Source organism: Acanthisitta chloris, unplaced genomic scaffold (assembly GCF_000695815.1).
Source record: "Acanthisitta chloris isolate BGI_N310 unplaced genomic scaffold, ASM69581v1 scaffold10453, whole genome shotgun sequence".
Taxonomy (NCBI): Eukaryota; Metazoa; Chordata; class Aves; order Passeriformes; family Acanthisittidae; genus Acanthisitta; species Acanthisitta chloris.
Window position 1 is genome coordinate 10,727 of NW_008663266.1, and position 19,566 is coordinate 30,292.

Genomic DNA, 19,566 nt, shown 5'->3' on the forward strand with positions numbered 1-19,566 from the left:
GGTCCTTTGGGATGAAAATGCTGTGAACAGCTGCCAGCAGGTGAGGAGGGTGGTCCTTCCCCTCTACTGAGCTCTTGTGAGATCTCACCTGGAGTACTGTGCACAGCTCTGGTATCCCCAGCATAAGGACATGGAACTGTTGGAGCAAGTCCAGAAGAGGCCACAAAGCTGATAAGAGGACTGGAGCACCTTTCCTACGAAGACAGGCTGAGAGAGTTCTGACTATTCAGCCTGGAGAAGAGAAGGTTGTGTGGAGACTTCAGAGCAACCTTCCAGGATAGGAAGGGGCTCCAGGGAAGCTGGAGAGGGACTCTTGGTTAGGAACAAGAGTGGCAGGACAAGAAGCAATGGGGATAAATTGAAAGAGGGAAATTTAGGTTAGATGTTAGTAAGAAGTTTTTTCCTGCGTGGGTGGTGAGACACTGGCACAGGTTGTCCAGGGAGGTTGTGGCTGCCTCAACCCTGGCAGTGTTCAAAGCCATTTTGGATGGGGCCTTGAGCAACCTGGTGTGGTGGGAGGTGTCCCTGACCAGGGCAGGGAGTTGGGACTAGCCGATCTCTCAGGTCCATTCCAACCCCTTAACATACTGTGATACTATGAAAACCCCCAGGCATGGGATTAACCCAACTCCATCTTGCAAATATCCCATCTCCCCACATGAGGGAATACAAGTACCTCTTTCCAAGCTGCTCTTATGTTAAAAAAGCACTAAAAAGATGAGATTTTCAAAGGTTTGGCAGCCCCAAAGATGTGCTAGCCTGACTGTGCTGCCCCACTGGTGTGTTCCAAGGCAGTAGGCGCGTTCTAATGTGACGCTATTTTCTCCATCATTTCTACTGCAGGAGGTCTTTGATCGCCTCTATTTGATTTATACTGTTGGATACTCCATCTCTCTGGGATCCCTCACAGTTGCTGTCCTTATCCTGGGATACTTCAGGTAGGCGGCTCTGTTTCTCTCTAAGGGAGTTGGCACTAGACTGGAAAAGCCCCTCAGGCTTTCCTAAAGGCTAAAATTGGGGTGGAATTTGCCTCTTCAGCAAGCCACGAGTGGTTGCATCTGTGATTTGGGCTGTGCTAGTATTACTTAGGTCAAACTTCTTTGGGGATGGTGGGTGGGATGTTTGAACTTCTTCCACTTGCCTGCAATGGAGTTTTCTAGACCTGATTTGTAGTGAATGGGAAGAGGCATCTCCTGGAAGAGGTTTGTCTCCCTTGGAAAACTCTCAAGAATTTTTTGTCCCTGTTACCCCTCCAGATGACTGGCTTAGATTTAGATGGTTAATTTTTAGATAGCTAAGGTTTTCATGAGGGAAATCCCACTCTAAACCCAAATATTCCCGAAGGATAGACCAGCTGAGGGGGACCTCAACTGTGGAAAACTCCGAGGCTGATTCCTCCAATCTCCCCATACTGCTGCTGTTCCTAGGGGTCGAAAAATGACCATTCACTGACCTGACTCTGATTGTCTCCCCTCCCTTTCCACCACCCTGCCAAGGGACGGAGACCCCTAAATACCACTTTTAACCCACACCATCCATTCCTCAGACCTAGCATTGCATCTTCCGTCCCTGGAGGTGCTCAAGGACATGTTGAATGGGGCTTGGAGCAACCTGGGCTAGTGGAAGGTGTCCCTACCATAGAAGGGGAGTTGGAAATGGATGATCACTAAGGTCCCTTCCAACCCAAACCATCCTAGGATTACATGATTCTTGCTGGCACAGAGAGCATGGGGTGGAAGGCATGAAAGGTGTCACCCATAAATAGGAGTTTGTCCTTTGGTGGTACATATCTGGGGAGCTGAGGATAGAGCATAGTACTGAGTCCCAACCTCTGAGCCCCAGATTTGCTTCCTTTCCGTGGCTGGAAGTACCTTCTAGCAAAGGTAGGACCCAGACAGCAGCTGTGGGGGAGAAATTCATGGTGTCTGTAGATGGACTCAGCAAGTTCAAGCTGAGCCCCAGACACATTCCACTGGTAATGAAATGTGTGGCTTTCGGCTCTAAAAGTGCTTAGGCCTCTCTGCAGTGAGCAAAAGGTGCTCAGAGGGATTTGCTTGGATAGCAGAGCCCAAAGCTGTCACGCACACAAGCCCAAGGGGACTGCAAACTCCTCCTGAAGACACTTGATATGATGTAGTCCCAGACCTCACCCCGCCACCACCCTCCTGTTCTCCCAACCCTTTCCTTCCATTTCATTTCCCACTGGACACTGGCAAGGTTGTTAAAATATTCAGTGTCCATGGATGCAAGAGTATTCCCAGTTTCAGAAGATGTGTTTTCTCTTTATTCATGTACTCAGAGAATTTCACTTACAGCCCAGACCACATGGACAACTGTGTTGGCGTGTTTGTCTCAGGGATCAAAGCAGCAGCATGGATCAAGCCAGACTTTATCCCAGATGACACAGAATCCAGAGATTTCACTGACTACATTTCAAATGCAGGGAGCAAAGCTCGTCTTCATTTATACCTCATCAATTCCACTTGGTGTCATTTGTGTTATAATAGCACAGAGAACAACTGTTATTCCTGTCATAATATCCTCCAAAGGAGAAAAAAACACAGGTTTTCATTTTTATTTCCATTATTGGAACTGGGGATTTAAATCCATTCCTAAATCCATGCATGGCCAGTCAGGCAACAGAGCTCTAGAGGACAGAGGGGACACCAACAGGTCAACTAGTTCCTTGTTTTCCCCAAAGTTATGATCACTCTTTCTAAAACACACCTCTTATATATAGTCTAACGCACTAACCTCTTCTCATCCAGCTTTTCCCCCAGAAAGGTTCTTAAAGCGCTTTACAGTCAGCATTTATGGGGTCATTGCTGCCCTTGTTGGGGTGAAGCCCAGAAACTTCTCAGCATGATCAGCAAAGGAAAGTGTCCCTACCAGCAAACAAGGAAAACAGCTCAGCACTCCATAGTGACTCCTGTAGTTGTGATGGAATTTGGTGTGGACACAAAATTAGCAGTTTACAAGAACCTCTACAAGGTTTTGGTGGCCACAAGTTCTGTAGCCTTTGGAGTTCAAGGGCATGGAGTGGTAGGACAGGGGGGAATGGATCCAAACTGACAGAGGGCAGGGACAGAGGGCTGTGATGGTGGTGAGGCACTGGCACAGGTTGCCCAGAGCAGCTGGGGCTGTCCCATCACTGGAAGTGTTCCAGGCCAGGTTGGATGGGGCTCAAACCAACCTGTTCTCATGAAAGGTGTCCCTGCCCATGTGACATGTACATTAAAGACTAGATAGTCTTTAAGGTCACTTCCATGCCAAACCATTCCATGATTCTATGAAGTCCCTGGAGCAGATATTATTCCATTTACCAACCCCATGGATGAGCCGTGAGCACAGGGCAGTGGTGGCACTAACACTGCTCCCCTGTGGTGGCACAGAATCACAGAGTCATTAAGGTTGGAAAAGACCTCTGAGATCACCAAGTCCAACCTATAGTGCTGATGAGAGGAGCTGGAGATCTTCAGAGGCAGAGGTGACCCTGAGTCTGTTCAACAGATGAGCTAAACTTCTCCAATCCCTCTCTGTGTCCTCCTCCAGACGTTTGCACTGCACTAGAAACTACATCCACATGCACCTGTTTGTGTCCTTCATGCTGAGAGCTGTGAGCATCTTCGTGAAGGACGCGGTCCTGTACTCTGGCTCAGCTTTGGAGGAGATGGAAAGGATCTCAGAGGAAGACTTGAAATCCATTACTGAAGCACCTCCAGCGGATAAATCACAGTTTGTGAGTATTGCTGGAGCAGTTGGTCACCCAGGATTTGTGTCTGTCCTCTGTGTTCAACACTTTGCCTTTTTTGGGGGGTTTTCCGCCCTGCTGAGATGGAAACCCCCATCTTCCACAGCTTCCTCCTATCTCTTCCCACTCCCTCTCCTATCCCTTCCCACTCCCAATCCATTAGCCCAGAAAAACTGCCCAGTCCCCAAGCTAAGGAAGAGCTGTTCCTCATGTCAATCAAGGCTGGTGTTTTGATTCCCATCTACAGCTATTTGCAACATTTCGCCAGTTCCCGGTGAAGTTTATGGCTCTGGAAACTTCCCTGACTCTGCCAGCACAAGGCACGTCAGTGCTTGCATTTCACACCATGTCCTTCTCCTACCACAGTTTGCAATTGGCTTATTTGCCACTGGGAGCTCTTCTCTGGATGATCCATGGAGGTATTACTGTGCTGGAACATCTGTGCCATCAGACTGGCAGCTCTGATGTAACAAAGCCATGGTTCAACATGTCTTGGGAGGTTCTCAGCTGACTCCACAGCCAGAGCAGAGGTAGTTTGTGAGGAAGAAGGTCACCAATAGACATCTCACCTCACTGTCATTCTGCAGCAAACCACAGCTGGTGTTATTTATCACAGAATTGGAATGGTTTGGGTTGGAAGAGATCTTGGAGATCATCTAGTTTCAACCCCCTGCAATGGGCAGGAGCACCTTCCAGTAGACCAAGTTACTCCAAGTCCCATCCAGCCTGGCCTCGAACACTTCCAGGGATGGGGAATGCACAACTTTTATCAGTCCCAACTCTGAGAAAAGACATTTTGAGAGGGAAAATGGAGGGATTCTGTGCTGTCATAAGGAAGGGTGGGACTCATCTGCAAAAAGCAGATGTCTGCAAGAGGCACTTTAGAATCATAGAATCATTTAGGTTGGAAAAGATCTCCAAGATCATCGAGTCCAACCTGTGACCCTTCACCACCTTGTCAACTAGACCATAGCACTAACTGCCACATGCAGTCATGCACTGTAGTCATCTCAGGTTCCAGTTTTGGTTGGTTGAGTCACTGTGGTCAACACAGGCAGCCAAATCAACATCCCGAAATAAAAATTGAAATGAGGTCAGATGAACTTGTGTCCAGAAGTCCGTGTGGGTTTCACTGTATAGAAAGCTCCAGTGACAATATCTGCATTGTCCATGTGCTTGAGGAGGATGAAATTGAAAGAGAGAAATTTGGATTAGATATTAAGAATAATTTTTTTTTCCTGTGAGAGTGGTGAGGCAGCCAAATCAACATCCCGAAATAAAAATTGAAATGAGGTCAGATGAACTTGTGTCCAGAAGTCCGTGTGGGTTTCACTGTATAGAAAGCTCCAGTGACAATATCTGCATTGTCCATGTGCTTGAGGAGGATGAAATTGAAAGAGAGAAATTTGGATTAGATATTAAGAATAATTTTTTTTTCCTGTGAGAGTGGTGAGGTGAGGGCACAGGTTGCCCAGGGAGGCTGTGGCTGCCCCAACCCTGGCAGTGTTCAAAGCCAGGTTGGATAAAGCCTTGATCAACCTGGTGTGGTGAGAGGTGCCCCTGCCCAGGGCAGGGAGTTGGGACTGGCTGATCTCTAAGGGCCATTCCAACCCCTTAACATTCTATGAAACTATAAGACAACTTGGACACAGCCCTTTGTCCTGTAACATGACCAAGAGACAGAAGGAAAAGATACACAGTTGCCTTAGAAAGTGTCAAAATCCTTCATCACTAGGTTGGAGGATAGCAGGATCAGCTCAACATTTATCCACATGTGCTTACTATACCTCCCAAATCACCTGCTACTGGAAAAATCATGTCTGGGTTGGAAATTTTGTTCTCAGTTGTTCATCTGTTCTTGCATTGATTTTTCCTACTTATAAAAGCTCTACAACAGAATTGTTTGATTTATTTTTTTCCCTTTCTCCACTTTGTTTTCCACCCCATCTTGGTTAATCCTATCTTTATGTAGAACAAGAATTCCACACCATGTTCCTCACATAACTCTGTCTTTCGATGGTCATTGCAGGTGGGCTGTAAAGTAGCTGTTACCTTCTTCCTCTACTTCCTGGCAACCAATTACTACTGGATTCTGGTGGAAGGGCTCTATCTCCACAGCCTCATCTTCATGGCATTTTTCTCAGAGAAGAAATATCTTTGGGGATTCACATTATTTGGCTGGGGTAAGTCATGGCTGCTCCTCAAGAAACCTCTTTGAGGGAGTCCTTGAAACAGATTGTGGATATACATAAATGTAGGAAAGGGGACAGAGGCAGGATGAGCATCAGAGACACTTACATCACATCAGTGACTCTTACAAGGACAGGTTTGCCCTCAGTGAAACCTTTACCTTTTCTGAATTGTGATCTTTACAGTGTGGCAATTCCAGAGTCTCTGGAAGGATCAGCCCAGGCTTGGAGACACAGCACATAGAGTCATAGAATCTCAGAATGGGTTGGATTGGAAGAGACCTTAGATATAATCTCATTCCACTCCCTGCTATGGTCAGAGACACCTTCCACTAGCCCAGGTTGCTCCAAGCTGCATCCAGCCTGGTCTGGAACACTTCCAGGGATGGGGCAACCAAGGCTTCTGTGTCAGTGCCTCACCACCCTCACACCTTGCCATCCTATCAGGGCAGCAGATGCGATGGCTAAATTTGGCATGTCACAGCTCAATTTAGTGTACCTGCTGAGTTCTCCCCATCCCTGCCCAGTGCCTCCCAGTGAGAAACCAGTGTTGTGCTGGAGGGGAGAAAGTTGTGTGAGGCTTTGAGCATCTGCTCCCAACAACAGACCCAAGCTCTAATTTCCTTTCTCAAACCTCAGTTGCTTTAAAAAAGCTCCTTGAGGTTTCATGAGTGTTGAAACACCAGTGGAAACCTGCAATTTGTGGGGAAGGCTATTTTCCCCCCCTTTTCTTTTAACTTGGGCATCCTTCACTGCGTAATGGGAAAGAGGTGGGATGTGGGTGCAGGGAAGCTGCCCATTAGGAGAAGGTGTTGTGGGCACACACATATTTCAGATGAGAATGTGTTTTCTGTTCACTTCTGGCATGAGCTTTGGCTTGCAAGGAGTTATGAGGTGCTGGGAGGCTCAGGACAATAAACCAAATGCCCACAGTTGTCTTGAAGTCTGTAATGGAGAACAGGAAATGTGTTAGATGATCTTTGAGGACATAAGGAAGAATAATGGGGTGTAGGTCTACCACAGGGATTACAGTGGGAAAAGCCTACTCAGAGGGGCTATGAGTACCTCTAAACTGCATGGGCCAGGACCACTTCCCGGTTTCCAGGTTTAAAATGCACCTGGCCACATCCTGACTGCACTTTAGAACAAGGTTAATGTATACACCACACTATTCCCATTCCAGAAGAGGATTTCTTCTGGAAGAAAGCTAGTATCTCCAACAGTGGAGCTCTGAGCAAGACAGGAACTGCAGATCCCAGTTTATGAAGGATTGCAGGTTTTTGGGCATCAGTAACCCAGGGAATCCATCCTGCAGGACTCTTTCCAGCCTTCCTCCTTCCCAAGTGGGATATGGGGGAGAAGAGGACCACGAGCTCCTTCCCAACTTCATGTTCAGCTGCTACAGAGCTCAGAAACTCCTGGTTCTCCCTATGATTAGGGTGGGAGGTGTAAATATGAGTCCCAAAGTGAGCATCCAGCTCTCAGGCAAAGTCTAGTCCTGCCTAGCTGGTAGGACTTGGGGAAAATAAATAAATAAATAGATATTTGAGAGGACTTGGAGCAACCTTGTCAAGTGGGCCTGGAGTGACAGGACAAGGAGGAATGGCTTTAAGCTGAAGGAGGTAGATTTAGATGGGATATTAGGAAGGAATTCTTGGCTGTGAGGGTGGTGAGGCTCTGGCACAGGTTGCCCAGAGCAGCAGTGGCTGCCCCATCCCTGGAAGTGTTCCAGGCCAGGTTGGAGCAACCTGGTCTAGTGGAGTGACCCTGCCCATGGCAGGGGTTGGAAGGAGATGAGCTTGAAGATCTCTTCCAACCCAAATCATTCTATGATTCTATGCCGGGGATAGAGCATTTCCTACCTCAGCTGCTGTAAGACATAGAGGACTTCATATGTCACTTCTTTTTTAAAATAAATGAACAAAAACCCCAAGTAAACTTAGTAAATAAATAACCAAACTCATCTTCTTCCAAACTTTCAAGCTATGTAAAATTTGCTTCTCAGAAAATGACATTAAAGTGGACTGAACAGACTTACAGAAGCAATTCCCCAGAGGGAATTGTGGAGGAGAGGGAAGCAGTAGGAAAATAATGCCATATGTTTAACAAGAAAAACCAACTCCTAAGGAGCCAAAGGAAAACAGTCTAACAGGCCTGAGTTGCTCTCATTAATTCTTCCAACCACTGCCAGAGAATAATCATTTTATCAGAGCAACCACAAAGCTGAAGTCACACCTGTCACAACACCCATCAGCCATGTGCTTCCAAAGAGGTTTGAGGCTGCTCCATTGAAATTCCTCTGGAATGAGAACATAGGATCCCTCCAGTGGCATTTGGGATTGCTTTGTTTGGATTAGCAGGATAATGTCCACACAGGCACCCACACAGACGTATTGTTTGCATAGTTTTTGGGCACTGGAAAGGGCAAAGCAGTCCAGGACCTACTGGAGTCAGTGGAAAAACTCCAGGGAAGCACTGGATCCTGCCCATACCACAGCAATGAGTGACAGGGAATCAATGATAAATTATTATTCTACATAGGTACAGAAAAGATGATTTTACCTCAAACCTGGGATTGATAACAATAAACAGCATTGCATTTATCCTGCCTGGAAATCTCCAAGGTGGAAACAGGGAGCAAAACTCACCCTACAACACCTTAGTTCCAGACTGCCAAGGAAACCAGGACATGTTAGTCTTTGATGTCAGACCCAAGGATTCCTGTTGAGTCTTTGCAATCCATATCCTCACTGGCACAAGGAGCTCAACTCCATCAGTTCCCTTCTTGCAAGGGAGACCCTGATGACGGAAAGGAACTTGTTCTGTGCCAGCACCCAACGAAAATAAATCAATAATGACATTATGGGCAACAATAAATTCCCCAGCAGACTTCCAGTTCCCTGCAGCTGTTTTCTGAAGGAAGTCTAAGCAGCATGACCAAAGCTAGGAAACCCAAGCTGATTCCACTGGCATTTTTCCCTCACACCATGTTAATTCACACGCACACACATGGCTGGGCTGCTCTGCATTTCAGCTGTGGTGCAAATGAGGATTGCAGAGAGACCTGGAAAAGACAAATAGGATGTTAGAGGTACTCAGGTCCAAAAAATCTGTGATAGATCCACATTTCTCTAAGCAGAAATCATCCTTACCTGAAAGAATTTGTACCTGACAGGCTCAGAAGCCTTAGAGGGTATTATTATCCCTACTTAATATCAGGAAAACATGGCACACAGGGTCTAATAAAACACACATATTGTTCCTCAGGGAGATTTTTAAATCACAGGCAACTGAGACCAGATTTTCCCAGACCTACATAAGGTCTTTATTCATCAAGTCTCTTCCAGCACTCACTCTGCAACCACCTCTCTTCCTCACAGCTTTGACACATGCATGAAAACCATTTTTGCAACTGCTAGGAGTCACAGGCAAAGCCAGAGAGGAGAGCAGAGGGTTGGGGTAGCCACCAAATGTTGCCTGGTTTGAGGGTTGCCAATTTTGCAGCTGCTGGGGAGATACACCTGACTTTATAGCACCTGCATTGTACACACTGTGTGTCTGCACTGGAAATGCACAGCGCATACAATGTGGATTCTGTAGAAGTCACTCACGGCATTGCTGGGTTCCTCCTGCATCACACTGCTGGTGCACATGGGGTACAGCCAGGCAAGGGGGAGGACATCCATCCATACATCCATACATCCATACATCCATACATCCATACATCCATCCACACCTCCATCTCTCAGCACTCACAGCCACCCAGGAGATCACAGTCTTCGAGGAAAGTCACTTTTCTTTCTCTGGTGGCTTGGCCAGATGGCTTTAATCACACAGAACTTTCACTGAGCTGCATCCTCTTGGATGTCCTGTTTGTGGGTGTCTTTGAGAACCCCTAGTCCTGATTTCTGGTTAATGGTTGTCCCATCAATGGGAACTGTGAGTGCTCAGCAAGAGGGATTGTCAATCTTGGGGCATCACAGACCAGGATTTGCAAGTGGGGATAGCAAAGTCAGTCATCACCCTCTGAAGGTAAGAAATTATGGGGGCAAGTTAAGCATTTTGCTCCTTCTGGAGCACAAGTCTGATGAGGAGTGGCTGAGGGAGCTGAGAGGGCTCAGCCTGGAGAAGAAGAGACTCAGGGGGACCTTCTGCTCTCTACAACTGCCTGACAGGAGGTGCAGCCAGGTAGGAGTCAGGCTCTGCTCCCAGGGGACAAGGGACAGGACAAAAGGAAAAGGTCTCAAGTTGCACCAAGGAGGGTTTAGGTTGGATATTGGGAAAGTTCCTCCTGGAAAGGGTTGTCCAGACCTGGCACAGGCTGCCCAGGGCTGGGGTGGAGTCATCATCCCTGGAGGGGTTTGAATTCCTATGAATATGGCACTTGGGGACATGGTTAGTGGTAGCCTTAGCACTGCTGAGGGAATGGTTGGACCTGATGATCTTAGAAGGCTTTTCCAACCTCAACAATTCTGTGATTCCATGACTTTTCATGTTGCGAGATTAATGTACCAGAGTGGGCAGAAAAGACTGAACTTTAGGAACTACCTGACAGCCCAAGAGCTCCATGTTACTCTGACACAGAAACAAAATATGAAGCAAAGGGAGAGAAAGGATTTATACCACTTATTGTAAATTTAAGAACATTTACACTTGTTCACACTGAACAAAAGAACCATGAGACACACACAGAGAAACAAATACAGCAATAAAACTGATGCCAGGAACTCACTTCATGTGCTTTGCAGAAAGTATCAAGGCTCCTTTTCCTAAGCTTGCCTGAAGGAGTGAGGCAGCAGCGCACAGGGCACAATAAACCCACACATTGGGAGTTTTTAGGTATAATTATTTTCTCCTGCATATTTTATTGTTGCTTGGAAGCTGGAGCACAGCACAGGATTAGTATGAAAGGGATCAGTGTCTCTTCTGAAGTTCAGGACAGGCTGGAGAGGAACAAGTTGTGTCAAATATATCCAAATCTCTGAAACAATTTGTCTTTCAAACTTAGAGCTTTGCTCTAGTGGGTGAATAACTAATATCTCAGAGGCAGGATTGTCAGCCTTTCACCATGGCCAGATATGAACTGGAGTAACACCAATAATATCAGCAAAACTAAATCTATTTAAGCCTTTGCTAGCTCATCTAGGAGTCTGAACATGCACCTATTTTTCATAGATAGGTGAATAGCAGTGAGGAGGAAAGAGATGCTGCTTGTCACAAGAAATCATCACCTTCCCCAAGCCCTCAGCCTCACCACACTCCCAGATTCCCAGTGCAATAGGTTAAGTATTTTCTTTGCAGTGCCAGCCAGCATGGGGAATTGTAGAGCAGGATGAATTCCTTATAAATGTATCTTTGTAGGCAGAACTGGGCCTGAGTGAGGCTCTGTGTTTAATTATTTATGCTTTCTTATATTACCATGGCATTTAAAGCTTCCAAGCCAGATAAGGGCCCTGTTGTCCATGTGTGGAGGAGACAGACAGCCCTGCTCCACCCCCCAGCTCAGGAAAGCATCCGTGGTCAGGAAAGCCTTTAAGCACCCTAATGAGACTTAAGTGCATGCTGAAAGTTAAGCTTGGCCTTATGCATGCTGAGCCCCAACGAGCTTAGCCTGTGAGCAGCATATTTACGGTCAGGGTGATAAATGTCGCCTTTATTTATTTTGTAATTTATTTTTTTTTCACCTGAAAGGGCTTATTCTTCTGGAATTTGTGGCAGCTACTGTGGATTTGATCCTTGCCTTTTAAGGGAAGCCAGTAGGGGACTCAGTTGTACAAATAACTGGACCCTAGAAAAATAAATAGAAGATTGCATTTGGATATTGGGGATTTTGGGTGCTTTTCACAGGGAAAAGATGATGCCCAGTGTAGCTGTAATGGACCTTTGGCTGGAGTAGTTTGGAAGCATTACCCTGAATTTTAGCATTTATATTCTTCATGCAGCAAGTCTCTCACGCTTAACAGAGCTTCAAATCTAGCCAGCCCTGTGCTGGGACAAACAGGCTAAGCCTGACTCCAGAGCCACTTCTCCCTGATGTGAAGGAAGGGAGAAAATATCTTGGAAAATATGTGCTGCATGAAACCCTTAGAATCCTAGATCCCAGAAAAGTTTGGCTTGGAAGGGACATTCAAGATAATCTGCCATGGGCAGGGACACCTTCCACTGGCCCAGGTTGTTCCAAGCCCCATCCAACCTGGGCTCAAAAACTTCCAGAGATGAAACAGGCACAGCTGTGCCAGTGCCTCACCACCCTCACAGCCAACAACTCCTTCCCAATATCCCATCTATCCCTGCCCTCTGGCAGTGGGAAGCCATTCCTCCTTGTCCTGTCATTCCAGGCCCTTGTCCCAGGTCACTCTCCAGCTCTCTTGGAGCCCCTTCAGGCACTGGGGGTTCTGACTCTGGAGCCTTCTCTTCCCAGGCTGAACACCCTTAGCTTTCCCAGCGTGGCTCCATATGAAAGTTCTCTGCTTCAAATGGAATGTGTTGGTTTGAGCAGGTATCACTCACTCAGGTTCAAGCACTACAGTCAATGTGCCAGTAAAGCAGAGCTGGAGGAAAGGCACAGAACCTGATGGTTTATCCTGTCAAGTCCATGACCCATGCTAGGCCCAGACCAGCTGGGTATCTCCCAAACATGCATCAGAAGTTCGATTAAGTCTGGACCAATCCTGGCTAGCAACCTGGGGAAGCAATTACTCTGTTTTGAAAGCCAGGAGAGTTCAGCAGAGTGGACTTGTCCGGCCCATGGCATTTGTCTTCCAGAAAATTCTCTTTGCCACTCTACCACTGTTTGGACTACAGAAGAGACATGAGAACAAGATCATAAAAATATAAATCATGTTTATGCTGGAAAAGATCTCTAAGAACATCAAGCCCAACCATTCCCCAGTACTGCCAAGGCCACCACTAACCATGTCCCCAGGTGCCACATCCACATGGCTGTTAAATCCCCCCAGGGATAGTGATTCCCCTCCTGCCGTGGGCAGCCTGTGCCAGGGTTGGACAGCCCTTTCCAGGAATGAATATTCCCAGTATTCAACCTGAACCTCCTCTGGCACAGCCTGAGGCTGTTTCCCCTTGTGCTGTCCCTTGTTCCCTGGGAGCAGAGCCTGAACCCCACCTGGCTGTACCTCCTGTCAGGGAGTTGTAGAGAGCCAGAAGGTCTCCCTGAGCCTCCTCCAGGCTGAGCTCACTCAGCTCCCTCAGCCCTTCCTGGTATTCCAGCCCCTTCCCCAGCTCCATTCCCTTTTCTGGACACTCTCCAGCTGCTCAATGTCCTTCTTGTCATGAGGGGCCAAAACCTGAATTGAGATCTGATCTTTCTTAGATGTGAAAGATCTGTCTTTTCAGGTCTAAAGTCCACCTGAATGTTTGCAAACTGCTCTTTTCAGCTTTGTTTAAGCCAGCACAGCCGGACAGAGCCTGCAGTCCCCTGCTCACCCCGTGTGACCTGTGTTTCCTTGCAGGACTCCCTGCTGTGTTTGTTACAGCGTGGGCCAGCGTGAGAGCCACTCTAGCCGACACAGAGTAAGTCACATTGATCTTCTCCCTTCTTCATGTGATGCTTTTGTGGGGCTTGGGGGTGAACTCCAAGGGTAAAAGTTACCAGGCAAAGCCTAAAGTCTACTGTGAAGTCCGTAAACTTTGTGAGGAGTGTAGAGCAGGGAAGGATAAACTCTCCTAACTATCCTTTCATTTTGCAGAATCTGAAGACCTGCAGTTGTTACCCCTAAGGATAAAGAGAACAGCTTCACAAGCTAGGCAGGGGCAGGACAGAGGTCTTTAAAATCCGAATGGATGGGAATGAATTTGGGAGACAGCAGGTTCAGCACAGTCAAAGAAGGTGGTTTGGTGATGAAGCTGTAACTCCTCCATGCAGGATGCATGGATCATAGAGTCCCAGAATGGTTTGGGTTGGAAGGGACCTTAAGGATCATCTCATTCCACCTCCTGCCATGGGAAGGGACACATTCCCCTAGCCCAGGTTGCTCCAAGCCCCATCCGACTTGGCCTGGAACACTTCCAGGGATGGGGCAGCCACAGCTCTGAGCAACCTATGTCAGTGCCTCACCACCCTCACAGGGAAGAATTTCTTCCCAATATCCCATCTATCCCTGCCCTCTGGCAGTGGGAAGCCATTCCTCCTTGTCCTGTCCCTCCATGCCCTTGTCCCAAGTCCCTCTGCAGCTTTCTTGGTGCCCCTTGAGGCACTGGAGGAGGCTCTGAGGTCTCCCTAGAGCCTTCTCTTCTCCTGGCTGAACACTTCCAGTTCTCCATCCTAGCCCCATGACTCCAGAATCATGAAATGGTTTGGGTTGGAAGTACCTTAAAACTCATCTTATTCCATCCCCTGCCATGGGCAGGGACAGCTTCCACTAGTCCAGGTTGCTCTAAGCCTCATCCAACCTGGCCTTTCCCCCCATAATGCACAGGTTTGACCTCACAGCAGGTTTTATCTCCCCACACTTTGCCAGCAGAAGCATGTGGGTCCCCAGGCAGCTTTCCAAATGGCTCCTCCTGGGAGGACACTGCTTTCCCAATGGGATTTCAGCTCCAGACTTGGAAGGATGGAGTAGCAGAGCTACTGAAGTATGACACATCTGCATTGGCACAGGCTCATCCTCACAGAGGCTCTCAGTCAGCACTGGTGGTTTCTCTGCCCCTGCCTCTTGCTTTCCCTGAATCACTGCCTCAGCAGCACTTGGCCCAGGAAATGTAAACTGCAGCTGCCATGTGGGGGATGTCTGGTTCTGATTTAAAAAAACCCTGTGGCACTCCTTTCTCCATGGTTGGAGAGAATTCAAACAGAGTAATTACCGCTGAGCGACCTTATTCAATGTCTGGGAACAAAGAGATTTCATCCCCTTCTTGGTAGATGGAGGACTGTAGCCCACAACATCAAATTTTCCCTTCCAGTCCTCACCTGGATAAGGACTGAAGGTGAAAAGGAGATAAAGACATTAGTGGGGCATGGATGGATCTCACTACAAGAGCAGGGCTGAAGGAACTGAATGTAGAACCACAATATTATCCCCATCATCATGTCTCAGACTGGACTTGTCCCTGTGGATAGGTGTGTGGGTTTATTCTAAGGGGTTATCATAGAATGGTTTGGGTTGGAAGGGACCTTTAAAGGTCATCTAGTTCAAGCCCCTACCATGAGCAGGGACATATTAGATATCCAGTACCTGAAGGGGACTACAAGGAAGACTGAGGGACAATTCATCAGGAAATGTAGTGATAGGCCAAGGGGGAATGTCTTCAGACTCAGAGAGAAGGTTTAGATTAGGTGTTAGGAAGAAATTCTTCCTTGTGAGGGTGCTGAGGCACTGGCACAGGTTGCCCAGAGTAGCTGTGGCTGCCCCATCCCCGGAAGTGTTCCAGGCCTGGTTGGATGGGGCTTGGAGCAAGCTGGGCTAGTGGAAGGTGTCCCTGCCCATGGCAGGGGGTGGAACTGATGGTCTTTAATATCCTTTCCAACCCAGACTATTCTCTAATTCTTTGATTCAGGACTCTGTAGACTGACAAACTACCTGGAGAAGTCCAAAGCAGCTTTTCTGGGTGTAACCTTGATACAGCAGCGCAGATTTGAGCTTAGACCACCAAGGATTGAGATTATGCTGTGACTACATTTTTGTGAGGCTCAAAGCTACCAGTTCAGGAACAAGATGATCTCTAAAGTCTCTTCCAACCCAAACCATTCTATGATTCTAGGTCATTTCAGCCTCTCTTGTGTTCATGAAAATGGGATTACTCTCAATGTAGTTCTTCTGTTAAAGAGGTGAAGAATCATATAATCATCAAAGTTGGAAGAAACCTTTAAGATCAGGAAGAAGAAGTGGAAATTGGTGGGTTCCTATCCAGAAGGGACAAATCCTGATGTCTCTGGCAAGAGCTGTTCCACTATGTGGAGAGCATAACCACGACTACCATAATGTTGGTTCCAGTTTTGAGTAGTGCACCAGCAGGAGAAGGGCTATTTCAAAGCCACACTGAGTGAAGGCAGGGTCACACCTAGCTCCTTCCACCACACCAGGCTTTGGAGGAACCCATCCTTCCATGCTGGATTTAACCGAAGAGACACTTGAGTCTGTTGCTCTTTGTGACCAATGATTTCCTAATGGGATGTCAATCTCTTCTCAGGTGTTGGGACTTGAGTGCTGGCAATTTAAAATGGATTATTCAGGTGCCCATCCTGGCAGCTATCGTGGTGAGTGTGGGCTGGTTTTAAGGGGTGGGAGGCAGAGGCTTTGGTGACTGTAGGCTCAGTGGGAAGAGTTGAGCCAGGAATTCCCTGCTCTAATCACCTTGATAACACAAATCCTGCTTTAATTGTGTGGAATGTCTATATATCCTGTTTAAGAACTTTCTATTTGACCTGCCTGGAAGTTTGACAGCTGCAGGTGGCACAGGGGCTTATGAGTGACCTCAATGTCTGCTTAGGAGAGAAAAATGCCACATTTTTAGGGGTAAGACCCTAAAATCATTGATGAAACCAACATTCAAGCCATTATTTTCAACCCATATGATACTGGAAATCTTCAGGGTTCACAACACGTTCTCACCAGGCGTGTCCAGTAGGAAGAACTGGAATTTGAGTTCTGGAGCTGGACGAAACCTTCTCCCCAAGCATGTTTGAGTGTCATCAGATAGTTTCAGACCCATCTTTCTGAACTGATAAAAGCTTGGGATGCCTCAAAGGTGGGGAGGAAAATTAAACCATCCCAGCTATGACTAGACATCTTAATCACTGATGGAGAATTACTTCAGCCCCCACTCAGGAGCCAGAGGGGACAGAAGGGGGTCTAAGTAACATTATCCAGAGCTCTCCAAATCTGGAGAGGTCATTATAAGAGGTGATTATCCCCACAAGGGGAATTCAGTGTTTGCTTGAACAGTGTCCTAATTAGCTAGAGAACTTCACAGAATTTGTTAATGACCCTTTTCCCCCTCTCTGTGGCTCTCTATCACTCCATCTTCTGATGGTTAGATGAGTGCATGCAAAAGAGCTTGTCCACTCCACATTCATCCATGGGTGGAGTCAGTGAGAATCTCTTTATAGCCTTCAGAGAACTTGAATCAACCGCTTCGTCCTGACTCCCACATCAGGAGGCCTTGGCAGATGGTCAGTGTGGGTGAGAAGCAAATAAGACCATCTGCATATAAACAGCAGGAAAGTTTCTGAGGTGAATGTGCTCATATGTACCATTAGGTGAGATGGTTTGGGCTTTGGGGGAAGGTTTATTTCATCCTCTTGATGGAAACTCTCCACCTGGCTTTAGCAATTCCTTATGCACCTTGGAAGAAGTGAATACCCAAGCCCACATGGTGGTCATTGGAACTGAAATAGTAAGATGAAGAAGAAAGTTCAGATAGTTCAGCTAGCTGAATGCCAACAGCCTCATTGCATTTCATTTAAAGCCCAATTAGCAGAAGAGAAAGAGCTCAATTGAGGCTGATCCTTGTAAAAATAAAGTTTCTCCATGAGGCTCTGCTGTGCTTGGGCCTTGGCTGGTTGCAAAAGCAGCTGTTTATCATGCAAAAATATTCTGTGGGTTGTTCCTGTTGAATTTCTGTGGGTTCATATTGTTCACTTGGCTGCTTTTGCAGTTCCCACACTGGCTGGGCAGATGTTGCTGGACTAAGTTAGGCATTTTCTGAGGTACTTGCAGAGAATTTGAAGGCTGGAAGGCTTCGAATCCCTCCCCCCACTCTGCTAATTTTGATGTTGAATTGTTTGAATTCCTTGGAAAATTTAGCACGTTTCAGGAAATCAGAGGACTTTCCCCTCCTGATTGTGATAAGGTTGAACATCTTTAATTTCACTGATAAATTCAGAGCAAGATCTCTCTTTTGAGCCTTTGAAGCTGGAAAAAACTCCTAGGAGAAGCAAATCCTGCCTTTTATTTTTGCCCTTTCAGATTGGTTTCCAATGCAAAGGAATTATCTGCCCTCAGACTCTGAGCTTCTCTGCCTGTTAGTCTATCCGTCCCTCACAACTTCTGTGCCAGTCAGTAAATTTCAACCAAATGTAAGGAAGGGAATGGGCTTTCATGGATGTTAAATTCTCACAAGCCTCATGAACACAGTCAGATAGATACAGGAGAGAAATTTGACTCATGGCCCTTCAAGGAAAAGGGTGTGGTAGGACCTTCCCCCCTTTTGAACAGAGGAGAACTGTTCAAAATGAACTTGCACCTCGTTAAAGGAGAAGGAACCCAACCACAGAAGACAAAGCCATAGCAAACCAGGCCCTGCTCATTCAGCAGCTCAGGGAACTACTTGTTTTAACAGTGAGGATAATTAGCCATTGGAATGACCTCCCAATGGTTGTGGTAGGATCTTCGTCATGGAAACGCTGAGCCCCAGATCTGCCCTAGCTCAAACCCAAATGAATACAAGGAGGTCTCATGGACTGTGTTGTGCAGTAGATCAAACTGGAGGTTCACAATGGTCCCTTCTGGCACAAAACTCTGAGCCTGGGTGTGGTGTGGTAATTTGGTTCCTTGAAATGCTGATGTAGTGGCATCTGAGAAGTCAAATGACTGCTGCAAGACTCCAGAGGAATCCATAGGCAGCAGCCTTAGCCCAGCAGCATGGATCTGTTCCATGCAGACAGGTGCACAATGATTCGGCTTGTGTCCTTGCCTTAGTCCCAAGAATGGGTTTGTCTGGGCCAGCAGCAGGTGTAATCCCAGCTCCGAGGAAACCAGACACTGAAGAGCTCCAAAAAGCTGAAACCCCTCAAACATCTTCCCATTTTTTATCCCTACTGAGTGCCATGGGATGTTGCCGTTAAATTTTGCTGCGTGAGTCACCATGGGCATATTCCTGTAGGACTAGATTAGAATCACAGAATCATTAAGGTTGGAAAAGCCCTCTAAGATCATCAAGTCCAACCACTAACCCACCACCACTGTGTTCACCACTAAAACTTATCCCCAAGTGCTACATCCACATGGCTTTGGAGCACTTCCAGGGATGGTGATTCCACCATTTCTTCAATTAGCCTCTTGATCAAGCACCATCTAGATTAGTTTGGTAGAGCAGTGGCTGTGAGATGGGTTCATAAATGTGTCTCCCTGAAAATAAGTAGGTATTATTCCCTTATTGTCCTCATCTGGTCCATACTAAACACTTCTCCAGAGGAAGAGTTTGCAGTAGAAACACAACAGAAATTTTACAGTTTTGTTGCCCTTCTGCATTCTTGATACATCATCTTCAGTTAGGTCTCCTCTGTGTCTTCATCATGGTGCATTTTGCTGGCTCTTCTTCCCTTTTGCACATGGAAATAGGGAAAGGAATCTTATTGATGCTTCTGATAGCCCAGGGAGTTCTTAATCCTGGTTGGGCTGCAAGAGACAAAAAGAACCAAATTTGGATCTTCTCCCTACAGTTAACCAGTTTCCAGGTGGCTAGCTCAGATGGAGTTGTTTCCATGTGAGAAGTCCACATCCTGTCAGAAAAAGCCATCCCCTTCTCTCTCTTGAGGTTAAACACTGCTGACCAGATCCCACCAAATGCTGGGTCATGCATTGGGTGCTCATCCCTTCCACAGGATGAGCTCTCCCAGGAGGAGCTTCATCCAGTCACTGCCACAGCTCCTGACTCATCCTGGGGAAA

At 46.9% G+C, this 19,566-nt stretch overlaps 1 protein-coding gene across 1 annotated transcript in view; it reads left to right on the forward strand.

Moving 5' to 3' along the window:
* Window positions 1–843: 843 nt before the first annotated feature.
* The window catches only part of LOC103798653 (parathyroid hormone/parathyroid hormone-related peptide receptor-like), a gene marked incomplete at its 5' end in the record, with an annotated part of 25,012 nt that continues 6,289 nt past the window's right edge, over window positions 844–19,566 (forward strand). The window contains 5 exons of the mRNA XM_009070929.1: window positions 844–938; window positions 3,553–3,739; window positions 5,781–5,934; window positions 13,410–13,470; window positions 16,087–16,153. Of these exons, the coding sequence (XP_009069177.1) occupies window positions 844–938; window positions 3,553–3,739; window positions 5,781–5,934; window positions 13,410–13,470; window positions 16,087–16,153 (564 nt within the window). The remainder of the gene's footprint in view (window positions 939–3,552; window positions 3,740–5,780; window positions 5,935–13,409; window positions 13,471–16,086; window positions 16,154–19,566) is intronic.